This window comes from Aspergillus stella-maris (genome assembly GCF_047715825.1).
Source record: "Aspergillus stella-maris strain CBS 113639 unplaced genomic scaffold BDV14scaffold_172, whole genome shotgun sequence".
Taxonomy (NCBI): domain Eukaryota; kingdom Fungi; phylum Ascomycota; class Eurotiomycetes; order Eurotiales; family Aspergillaceae; genus Aspergillus; species Aspergillus stella-maris.
In genome coordinates, this window is record NW_027396966.1 from 1 (window position 1) to 11634 (window position 11634).

The 11634-nt window shown below is 50.3% G+C and overlaps 5 protein-coding genes across 5 annotated transcripts; 2 read left to right on the plus strand and 3 right to left on the minus strand.

Moving 5' to 3' along the window:
- Positions 1–685: 685 nt before the first annotated feature.
- On the minus strand, positions 686–3030 carry BDV14DRAFT_207870 (cytochrome P450). The gene is made up of 2 exons (XM_073775260.1): positions 2553–3030; positions 686–2497 (listed from the first exon to the last, which is right to left on the minus strand). Exons 1-2 carry the CDS (start codon positions 2762–2764, stop codon positions 1066–1068), a joined length of 1644 nt encoding a protein of 547 aa, XP_073621603.1. The 5' UTR covers positions 2765–3030; the 3' UTR covers positions 686–1065.
- Positions 3031–3376: 346 nt separating this feature from the next.
- On the plus strand, positions 3377–5095 carry BDV14DRAFT_207872 (uncharacterized protein; the record flags this gene model as incomplete). The annotated part of the gene is made up of 4 exons (XM_073775261.1): positions 3377–3819; positions 3877–3971; positions 4127–4478; positions 4577–5095. The coding sequence occupies exons 1-4, from the start codon at positions 3529–3531 to the stop codon at positions 5093–5095; spliced, it is 1257 nt and encodes a 418-aa protein (XP_073621604.1). The 5' UTR covers positions 3377–3528.
- An 809-nt stretch (positions 5096–5904) lies between these two features.
- BDV14DRAFT_186310 (oxidoreductase, short-chain dehydrogenase/reductase family) lies at positions 5905–7529 on the minus strand. The gene is made up of 3 exons (XM_073770792.1): positions 6450–7529; positions 6234–6393; positions 5905–6174 (listed from the first exon to the last, which is right to left on the minus strand). Exons 1-3 carry the CDS (start codon positions 7031–7033, stop codon positions 6151–6153), a joined length of 768 nt encoding a protein of 255 aa, XP_073621605.1. The 5' UTR covers positions 7034–7529; the 3' UTR covers positions 5905–6150.
- Positions 7530–7629: 100 nt separating this feature from the next.
- BDV14DRAFT_186312 (LAMTOR1/MEH1 family protein) lies at positions 7630–9036 on the plus strand. The gene is made up of 3 exons (XM_073770793.1): positions 7630–7909; positions 8011–8162; positions 8228–9036. The coding sequence occupies exons 1-3, from the start codon at positions 7859–7861 to the stop codon at positions 8511–8513; spliced, it is 489 nt and encodes a 162-aa protein (XP_073621606.1). The 5' UTR covers positions 7630–7858; the 3' UTR covers positions 8514–9036.
- Positions 9019–10165, minus strand: BDV14DRAFT_207874 (E2 ubiquitin-conjugating protein UBC8; the record flags this gene model as incomplete). The annotated part of the gene is made up of 5 exons (XM_073775262.1): positions 9019–9507; positions 9563–9744; positions 9798–9912; positions 9971–10008; positions 10125–10165. 5 exons carry the CDS (start codon positions 10163–10165, stop codon positions 9371–9373), a joined length of 513 nt encoding a protein of 170 aa, XP_073621607.1. The 3' UTR covers positions 9019–9370.
- Positions 10166–11634: the final 1469 nt, after the last annotated feature.

Genomic DNA, 11634 nt, shown 5'->3' on the forward strand with positions numbered 1-11634 from the left:
AACCATGTTGAAGGCACCAACAATGTCGCCGACGGCTTCACCAAACCACTCGACAGTGACGCTTTCCAGAGATACATGACGAGTTTGAACCTTGATAGAGCTGGCTAAGGTGGCACCTTTCTGAATTGCATGGATTTGGGCATGGCAACCGAAATGGGAATGACATGTAATTAACCACCAGAGACTGCCGATCTCTACCCAAAGAGGATGTACCTATGACTTCATTTTGGCCCCGCCGCTGAGGGGGGTGTGTTGAGATAGCCTCAGGCATCAGCTGGCGGTCACGTGCTCTCCGCACCACTGACTTTCCACCGATCGCCCTTCTAGATAGAAAATCAGAAGGCTTCTCATGGCGATCGTCCACCTCCGAGTTCCCGACAATATATTATGGCTATAACTTCGGTAGTTTACCACCTTCAAAATCTCATACTAGACCTAATCCTGATGGTAGAGACACTGGGATGAGTCTGACTTTGCTTTGCGCCGTTCAATATTCAGTATGCTACCTCCTACGTACATCAACCCGAGTCGCTGCCTGATCGCCCCCCATTCAATCTCAGTGAGGAAACTGCAGCCACAGAAAGCTCATGGTTGACTGCTGTGGTAATACTTTGGCAATGCTAGTTAAGAATTAAATACACTTCATTGGTCAGGTTGGTTTGACTGCCATGCCTAACTTCATAACTTCCTGCTATACCTCGGAAGCTAACTAACTACCTAGGGCTTAGCAACAAATCGTGCCATCCATGCAACAAACAGGTTCGAGCGGGAAAAAAAAGAAAATGCAAAGGAATATAGGGCTCTAGGTTGCCTAGTAATGCACAACTCCATAGCTTGTTTCTGTTTGTTTTTGTTCGCTGGAGATGCCTTGTGAGTTGTGGTGGTTGGTACTATTGTAGTAGCGTAGTGGGCAATCCGACTAACTCAGGTATGCTGATGATTACAAGCTTGAAGTAGAACAGCATGCCGGGTAATTTCGGCGACATAGATAGAATCATGGATGAATCTGTCAGAGAAATGCCTCCCAAGCTCAACATCCGGTCTGGTCATGTCAAAAGCAACTACTCATACCCTTGCCCTCTGAATAGCAACCCTAATATCCCTAACAGGCCTCTTAACTCCCGTCCCAGGAACCATAGACGGAATCTTCCAATCCCCATCCTCGCCCGTCTCAACAGGCTCAATATTCCAAAGACGAAGTATCGCCGCACCACAAGCTACAATCTCCTTCTCTGCAAACGTCCGCCCCTTACACATTGCCACCCCGACGCCCCAGGGTCTAAGCCGTCCGTATCGGGCGACCATTTCCCCAGTTGCACTGTCTGTCTCGAGAAATCGCTCTGGGTTAAATTGAGACGGGTTCTCGAAGATCGAGGCGTCGTGGTTGATCAGTGATTGTGGGGCTGAGATGAATGTTCCGGGGTACAAGGTGTGCTGGTATTGTCCGTCAGTCAGGGTGATTTGGCGCGCGACATATCGGATTGAAGTTGGTTCGTTGACCATGCGGTATGTTTCGTACATGCAAGCTTTGAGGAGCGGGCAGGTTGTTGAGAGGCTGTTCAGATCCATGGATGCAATCTCTGGCTTGGGTCCGGCTGATAGAGTGATATATGAGGCAATTTCTTCCCGCACTCGTTCCACCAAACCAGGAGTTGCATAAACGTATGTTAGAAGCCAGAAGAGCATAGGGTGCGTGTTTGCGTTCTGGCCCCAGAAGACGGCAAAGTCGCCTGCTGCGCGCTCGGGGAATGTCCATCCTTCACGCTGGTAGACCTTGTTTCGCTCGAAGAGCGCATCGCTTACGTCGGACATGTCCACGTCTGTGATAGGGGACTGGCCGTTCTGGACCTGTTCGATGTTTCGGTGTAGGGTCTCCAGCTCGGCGAGAATTCGACCGCGTCCGGTGCGGCCGACTTTCATCATCTTGACGGGTGTCCAGGGAGGTAACCCGATCATGAGCATTGGGAAGAGGTCATTGTCGAATCTCCAAAAGTCGTCTAGAAGGAAGGGGTTCTTCTCGAGGAAGTCCCTGCCGTACAGAAGGGGGATCGCCATGCAAGCACCGAAGTCGCCTATCAGACTCTGGAGATTGGCTTCTACACGGCTCGATTCACCGGAGAGAGATGGCTCAATATATCGAACATCTGCCGACAGCTCCCACCGTTGCATTTGTCTGTGGTCAGAAGTGAATAAGACCAGCCTCGACGCTTGTAGTGGGATACCAGCTTTATCCACAGCAGCGGCAGCGGCAGCATCATTAAGGAATAGTCTCTCTATAGGAACAAGAAGATCCTTCCAGGAGAGCTCTAACTTCTTTTTGAGCTGGGGTGAGTCTATGCCGCCAAAGACTCGGGTGAAGATAGTATACTGGGCTGGCTCTGCGGTCAAGGTGTGCAACGGCCGCGACATTAAGCGGTCTAGCCCTGGAAAGTCGACGAGTAGCTGGTGCGCATGGGTTATCCCAAACAGCGAGCCACTATATCGCCGGATAGACGAGCTGATCGCGTGTTAGAGGAGCTTGTTAGACTTGAAGGGAGTCGATGGAGCCCTACAAAAGCCGCTTACCCCAACCATCCCCCTGGAGAATAAAGCCGGCGACAGCTATCTCAATGGTCGCCCATACTGGAAATAGTTTGTAGGCCTTGGGTCGTGAAGTAAATCTGCGCAGCAATAGAATGAACACGAAGGTACCCAAAATCTTGTAGATCAAGATGTTGAAACCCAAGATGTTGAAAAAGGTGGTGAATGAGCGACAATCAACCATGATGGGAAAATAGTGAACTGGTTATTCTTCGGCTAGATGCTGAGACACTCGCAAGTTAGTCGATACATAGACCAGGGTGCAATGGACAGGGGCATGGCAGGTGATCGAAGAAGGAATTGCGATCTGCTGGGGGTTTGGGAAGGATGCTTGCGGGCGCTTCTGCCGGCCAGTGAGCGCTTAACAGGGCATCACTATTTTCGGTCTCCTGCAGGTTGATTTGTATACCAAGCCTTCAGCGCCAGGCGGGTCGAAAGCGAAGTGCCGGGTCAACGCTAGGATCTTTGGTGGAACGGGAGACCCTCACGTACATCCTCATTATGTATGTAAGCTGAAAGTGTAGGATGTCGCTGATGAACTTGTCCCAGAAGATAGCTGTGCTAGCCATCTCTCATCCATTGCCCATGGTCGCGAAGGAAGGTTGGAGGCGTTCTCTGTTGCCTTGATGGCTGGAATTATTCCAATCAGGCGCACATTTATTTCTATCGAGATCGTAATCATGCATTCCTGGCGCTATATCACAGTCGTATGAACGCCATCCCGACAGCAGGGCTCCGGAGAAGGCCACGAAGCGGACTGAACAAGGCTGAAAAAAGCAAACCGCTACACAGGGATGTGCTCGATAGGGCTTTACACGTTGTCTCGTGTCTGTTCGAATCCTGCAGTCGACGCAGACGACCATGCCTTCTTTTTGCTTTTTCCTCAAAGGTACTGATGTAGGCGCGGTTCCCTCTTATATCGCACGCCCGCGGGGCTGTCGCTAGTTGATGCACCCATGCAAAGGTTTACTCTGCATTATGCTTCAATTCTCTTTTAACTGCTCGTTCCCCAGCTCAAGTCCAAGTGGCTTCGTTAAGGACCCTGAGATTCGCTCCACGTTGGAGATCGTCTGGAGCTGCACAAGTATCATCATCCTTTCAACATGGTCTGTCCTGCACCTAACCGTCCCTCCGGATCTTTGCCCGCGAGGAAAGCGACAGAAGTTTCGGAAGCATGTATACTTGCTCGGCCGAAAGCTTGCTTGGATGGGTATCATGCTTGCCTTTCCCGAGTATCTCGTTAGCCTGTCGACAACAAATCTGTTCACATCTTGGGTCAATAATCTCCGGCTGCAGAATCTGGCCAGGGAGGACGATGTGCCTTGGACACTGACCCATACAGTGCTTGCCAACATAGGTGGGATTGCGCTGCGGTTCTCACCACCCAAGACGTCCGATGCCGTCGATGTACCTCCCCGTGCTGACGATGAGCCCGGGACTGAGCGTCAAGAGCTTGCTTCGTTCCCCAAATTCCAATCCTCCGATGTCATACCGCTGAAGCCACTTGTACGAGCCCGACCGATTGGAGATGCCATGCCGACAATAGTCGCGCCGCCCTTTCTCTTGCACTTTCAAAAAGCCAGACAAGCTACCTCCACGACCTGGGCGATATTCCTTGGAAACCATTCGACCGACACGTTGCTCTCGCCAATGCCGCAAGGCCCAATGTCGCCAATGTACTGACGAACGAGAAGCAATACGAGCGTAACCACATCGCTCCTCTCCACGGCAACGTCTGGGTCTTGGATTCCAAGCAGCTAGCGATCGCGAGGGCACATGGGGTGATAGATCGTCTTCCACACCTAACCGAGAACGAAATCACAGACCGCAGCAAGACCGATGGACTGTTTCGCCTCTTTTCACTCCTCCAGGTCCTCTGGCTCGTCGCGCAGCTCATAGTCCGATCAGCGCAAGGGATCGCGTTTTCAGCACTCGAAATCAGCACGCTCGCTTTTCATCATGCGCGCTAATCATCTATGTCTCAGAATGGGCGAAGCCCCAGGACATTGGCGTTCCCTTCTACATCGACACGGACGCCATTGTGTCACCCGCCGTGTTTGGACTTATTGCAGAAGCAGCACCAATAAGCTTTCTGCAGCCGCGGCGCTACTATATCTCGCAAAGCGTCGTTCACCAAGTCTTCGAAGACAGGTATAAGAAAAGGCACGTCGACTGGATGGTGATAGCAACAAGTATCCTCTCGATAATGCTTTTCGGGGGACTGCATCTTCTCGCCTGGAATCTGTCCTTTCCTAGCAGCATTGAGCGTAGCCTCTGGCGCGGATCGGCACTGACCGTGGCCATTGCGCCGACCATCAGCGCGCTTTTGGTGCTGCTGGAAAGTATTATTGCGGATCGCACCGATCGGTGGTCTAAATGGAGTGTCACTGTTCTTGGTCCATTGTATCTGTCTGCGAGAGTGTTCATTATGGTAGAGAGCTATAGGTCGCTTTACTTTCTGCCTCCCGAGGCGTTCATCTCAACTTGGGCTGGGAATGTGCCGCACGTCGGTTGATATAGATAAACTTTGAAACTTATTTAGATCAATGTTTCTGGTTAGCATTGACTTCAATCTCTCCATTATTAGCGTTAAGAGCTCCGTGGAATAAGATGAGACCTCATGTAGGTGTCGTTAGCGATGAAAGAGCCTTCGCGCTGCTACTGCCGTGAGTTTTCATGTGAGTTGTCATCGAGAATCGATATCAAAGCTTCTCGTCGTCAGGCCGAGTCGTAATTACTGATGAGAGGAAGTAGCACATTCATCGTAGACGCCTCAGACGCATATTACCCTCGAGCATTGGGGCATGGCCCCAAGTTGACCGGTGTCGGGAGAAGAAGGGACGGCTATCTTCCTCGCAGACTTGGTATCGGTTAGCTGAGGACTTAAAGTAATTCTGGGGGTCGAAAGAAAGGATGAAGAGCATCGTGGGAAGAAAGTACGTCGAGAAGAATTGATGGAATGGTTAGAGGAGTGGTAAAAGGAGAAGGAACGATGAAGATTGAGTGCGGGTCTGCCACTGCAGAGGAAAGCTCAGCACTGCCCCGCCAGTATTGATAAAAATCACAACACCAAGTCGAACAACTTCGTCTACTGATAGATTCCTCGATGAGGGTATCGCGCCGCCAGACTTCTGCAGGCTTCTCACGAAGCCCTTCTGTGAGTAAATAAGGAGCCCCCATCCCGGAACAGTTTCATCGTGGCGGCTAACGAGGCACCCGAAGCAAGAATGCGAGCAACATTCTTTCAAAGGTATCAAAGTCAATGGGTATCTGGGTATGTATGTGCATGGAAAGAGCATGTTGGAGGTCTTCTGGTTGATAAAAGTCAATGGGTAGGTAACAAGCGCATTCCCTACAGGACCTTTGTGAGCTAGAAATCAGTGTAGTATTTATGGTATACTACTTAAGATCATTGCTAACTCCGTCTTGGGTAATTGCTGCCTAAAAATTTGATGACGAGAGATGAAGACTTGTTGACTCCGAAACAGAGAAATCTTGAGGTTGGTCGTTTCATCCGCAGAAAATTGGAAAGGAAATCCCTTCTCATTGAGCTGCTGCCATAGGGGATACTCAGACGCAGCGACCACCATCAACCTAATGAACGTCAATTAGAGATACGCCATGCAGATCATGGGTTGAAGGTGCACAGATACCTCAAGGTTGACACCGGTGATAAACTCTGCTTCATCACTAGCAAGGAAGCTACAAGTATTCGCAACATCTGTTGCGGTGGAAGGACGACCGAGCGGTATAGTCGACACAAACGCCGCCCTATTCTCTTCGGTGTCTGGCTTGCCGAGGAAGAGGTGCGTCCTATACAGGTCATGGGGCTTGAGCCAAGGTTAAATATTGTGTGACTAGATACTTACATGCCTGTGCTTCCCACGACCGGACATACACAGTTGAACCTTATCTTCTTCGGTCCGTACTCCACGGCCATGGTCTTTGTTGCGTTGCTAACGGCGGCTTTGGACGCATTGTACCACGTCAAGCCTGGGCGCGGGCGAAGAGCAGCGGTGGATGAGATCTGGATGAAACTTCCAGGGCGGTTGTTCTCCAGGAAGTACGGGAGAATTACACTGCTCGATAGGTAGATCGACCTCACGTTGACGTTCAGGCACAGGTCAAAGTCGGCGTCGGTAACTTCGATAGTGGGTTTGTTACTATATGTAGCGCCAGCGTTGTTGACGACGATATCTAGCTGTCCGTGAGTGTCGAGGGTGGCTTGGAGGAGGGCCTCCCAGCTGTCGCGTTTGGTAGCGTCGGCAAAGACGAACTTGCTGTCTAGCTCTGCTGCAACTTCCTGTCCATTCTCTTCTGCTATGTCGGCGATGATCACTTTTGCTCCTTCCTGGACAAACTTCTTTGCGATGCCGTAGCCGAAGCCGGATCCTGCTCCCGTGACAATGGCGACTTTGCCGTCCAGTCGTCCGGTATGGGTTGCAGTAGCCATGGTAGATCAGTGGTCGTAGTTGTGTTACTCGAGTAGCACGCAGAAGAAGCTTCTGAAAGATCACGAGACAAGTGCTCAGGAACCGTGGATGAGTTCAGGACTTTATGTTCAGAGATGCTTTCGGCATGTCGACGGCTGAATGTGCGGGGTGATGCACGTTGTGCCACCAAAGGCTCGACCAAGCCTGGTCAACGTCACAGGTTAATTGACAGAATGCCTACCTTGCCTTGGCCTTCAAGGACTCATTGTGGTTTGTTCAAAAGCAAACATTTGCATCGAAGTATCGAACAGTCATGCGAACCACAACTGTCTCATTCTGCGCATCAGTATACTCTGCGGTAAGTTTGAAATACATATGGTCTGAGCTCAGGATACGGTCCGTGAGTTGGTCAGAGTTGCAGTTGCAAAGTCATGGATTGCACTCTGTTCAACTTCTGTAGTAGAAGACACAGCCTGGATATACTTCGCTGTGGTACTGTGGAGCGTTGCAGTAGTGGAAACAGAAAGGTTGGAAAGGGCCGATGTCAGTTGGCCTGCACGGACCATCTCACCTCCGACCTTCTCCGTCCGACTGTGGCTGGGCTTGCACGACTGAACAACTTTCTAAGGTTCAACTTCTTAAATAGATCAAACCACCAGGCTTCCTTCCTCGCATCACAGGCTGGTGCTTCGCTTATCTTCCGTACTCGGTCCTTATCAGTCTTTACCTACTTGTTCAAGCGCTCAGACCGACCACTCCTTCCTTAACGGCCCCTCGCCAACCTCCGACATTGCATGTCTCGTGCCTCTTTTGCCGACCTGCCAGTAGCATCAACACTATCATAAATGGGTATTTGCTCTTCATGTCTTGGGACCGGTGGTCGGGATAGCCCCGATGTGAGTTCCCCGCCCATCGTCTTGCGCGGCGTTCGCAGAACGACCGATGCGACGTCCAGATTGATTACTGAATACCGGCACTAACCAACTTGTCCCTCCAGCCTGAATCGTCCCGACTCCTCGACGATGACATCTACCAACCTGGCTACGGCTACGGCGCCCTAAACAACAACCAGCAAGCCAACCAGCCCGACCCCGGAAACGTAAGGCGAGAGCGCGAGGCTCTCGAAGCGATCTGCCAGCGGGCTTCAGAGTGAGTACCAGACTACGACCCTTGTATCAAACATCATGGAATGAAAACTAAAAGGCTGCCATTAGATCCGTCGTCGACATCTGGTCCCTCCAACCGCAACCGCATCTCCAACCACAAGCAACCCTCAATAACCCCTCTTCTCCCACGTCATCGAAAACCCGCAACGAGCCCGCTGTCGTGGTAACGACACTCGATCCCGATGATCCGTCAGAGTCCGGCTCGAATCGTGGAACCGCACCGAGACACTGGGGCGAGGTAGTCATCAATCCAAGAAGATCAAGACCAGGATCTAGTGCCGACCAGGAGGGCGACAAAGCTAAGGACGTTTTTGGTGTTTTAAAAGTGCCTTGAGTGAACACCGCCGGCGAAGCACTATGATGAAATACTTTATTCGGTCGATGACAAACGAGACGATACACAAACGAGGCGACGACATCATCAGACTAAGTTCACACCAGCAACAACGGACTCAGTGTTGACCTCCACATACACATACCCATTCACACACGCGCGCGCATACGTGCACATTTCCTTGGTTTTCATTTTATTACTTTGATTCTGCTCTGGTGTCGCCGGCCGAGACCGGTCTATTTGGCTTACTTCCCACTCTTTCATATACTCCTTCTCTTCTGTTAGACAGCATTAGTTCTTTAATACCCCAGGTCTCTTTTTTTTGTCTGTTTCATTTGTCGGGTTCTGGTTCTACCTCCCTAATAAGATCCGGTCTTTGCTTTGATGAATTGTGATTAACCACTCTTGAACGCCTGCAAAAATAAAGTGCAGTGTTATAACGAGAATCAATTAGATACAATGTACTATACTACCTGAGCGAATGAACAGTAAAGCTTTAGACTTACACGAATAAAAGAGTATGCTATTTTTTTAGCCATTGATATTGAGAAGAAAAACTAAATAAGATAACAGCATAAGCGACCCGAAAACACTAGCTTATAGACATAGGAGCAAGCGATATAAACATCATAGAGCTAACAGCCTAGACTCAAGGGTCCTCGCCTCAACTCAGTCGATAGGATGTATGCGTAGATATATGATTAAAATCGACTCCGCCGCAATAACGCCATGACAAACCAGCAAACACCATCAACCATAGTAGCGAAGTTGAAGTCAAAACGAGCAATGTATAGGGTAACTCCGGGATGTTGCGAGTGTAAAGCAAGGGCAATCAAGCGATGTTAGAACGCTTCAGGTCAAACGTCGTCCAGCCTTCCAGCGGGCTCTTCGCCGTCGGACTCGTAGCTGCCGGCAGAACTCAGCTCGTCTTCGGACTCTGTGTCTTCGCCTGCGTCATCTACGGCGTCCTTGCTGGCGTATTTCAGGACGTACTCTGCGAGTTGATTAGCTGTTGTCATCGCAATGTTTTTGAGGCATGGGATGCTTACCCTTCACCTTGTTCTCGTAGGTCTTGGGCTCCCTCATCAGCATGGCAGCGGCTTCACCGTTCAGCGGGTCTGAAGGGTTCGGGTAGCGGAGGAGTTGTGGAAGAAAGACTTCGAAAATGTTGATCATGTCGTACATGGGAGACCATGTTTGGTTTATTACGTCGAGACAAACGGAGCCCGAGCTGGTTGGAATAGAATTAGCGACTTGTATTTAAAGACCACCGGTCTGACTCACAGCTCATCAATGTTCGGGTGGAAGATGCGGTTGACAAAACCGATACTAGGGCTCTTGTACGGGTACTGGTCTGGCAGCTCGACGTGGATCTTCCAATGCCCACCAGTGAATGGCGCTACAGAACAACAGTCAGCGGCGAAATATCATTGCGGTTGAACAGGTATATAACGTACTCTCTTCCGGGCCTTTGAAGCGCACGTAGAACTCTTGCCTACAGTATGGTACGTTAGTTCCAGATACTCATCAAACAGCTATTATGCAACACGCCGGTGGCTCGTACACTCAAACGACAGTTAGCTTGAGCCGATGATATAGACCAAGAATCACTCACTGTTATCATTGACTAACGTGACTTCGTAGTCACTCATCAACCTAGAATTCCATCAGTACTTCACTCTCATTCAGTTTCGCCTTTCTTTATCCGGGAGTCGGTGGGCTCGGGAGGTGAAGAAGGTCGGCAAGGGGAGCAGGGCATACATCCTGCCAATTTGTTAGTATTGAGCGAAAATGTGTATGCGATCAAAGAGGGGCAGCGAGGTATCGTACTTCATGACCTGGAAGAAATTCGTTGTTAGTACGCTTGCCAACTCATCAACCATCCGTAATCGGGGTGGCACTCACATCTGTCTCAATTCTGCGCTTGGGGCTACTCATTTTGAGAGTGGTTGCGCGATGCTTGTCGCAAGTATATGGGAGATCGAAAAGAGTATGGAAACGAAGCCTGGAGCTGACAGTGGCGTGAACTGTTGTCTGTGTGACTGGACTCTTATCCCAGAGATCTCTAGATTGAGGCGGGGAAGAGGGGCGACAATCGGACCGATAAGATGAGAATGAAGATAATTCCAGCAGCTAGCGATGTTGCTGCACGAAATTTGGACGGAAAGGTTGTAGAGTAAGAGGTTTTATTTAGGTTAGGAAGGAATTCAAAGGAGGGAGGTGAGGAGGTGAGGGGAGTGAAAGAAGAAAGGAAGAGCAGGTGGGATGTTTGAAGAGGGAGGACGTTGGGGGAGGCCCAGAGGGTGCTCCCGTACGTTCCAGTCCGGTAACGTGCCCCCCGAACAGCGCCCAAGTCACCCAATTTCAGGCCCCAGTCGCTCCGCTACGTAGCCCTGCGGTCAGGTCACGGGGGCTCTCCATTACCCGTGCTGGATCACCACCAATCTTATAGAGTCCCGAGAAGAATCGTAGAAATTAGCCATTACAGTGGTCTTATTAGATCTTTCCCAGTAAACAGCCAATCTATGAGATATCTACATCACAACCAAAGCGCATGCGGTCAATTGCGCAGTCTGCTGTACTCTTTCCCATACAATAATGACGGCAGCTTCGCGGGGATTACAGAGCATAAGCAGCCCATGGTACAACTATACAAACCCTTAGATTAGCCGTTTCCGGCATTGTGAGAGTTTCGGAGTGGATTCGAGATCGTCAGCGGCTTCAAGTGGATGGATTCTTCACTTTCATCTCTGGACGACATCTCGAAATGATGTCATTTACCGCGGTTACTGGAAGTCCAAGCCTCGTGATTCGAGAGCCACACTGCTGGGTCACGGGGTAAGGCGGAGTGCCAAAACATACATTGACTTTTGTCGAGTTTCACTGCCTGCATGAATTCATGAGTTTGTCAGTACTTGCAACATTATCGGACTTCAGCCGTGGCTCAGGGAGTTCAAAATTGGGCATATGGATGCCTCAAGAAGTTGGGTGATGATTTTGGTGCCTCAGGCCTCAAACATCGAACAATTAACGTATTTCACCAGTCATCCGACCGCCACCAGTCATCCGACCGCCCCCTCAAAAGTCGACGCGTTTTCGACACGTCTCTTTTTAACCAACC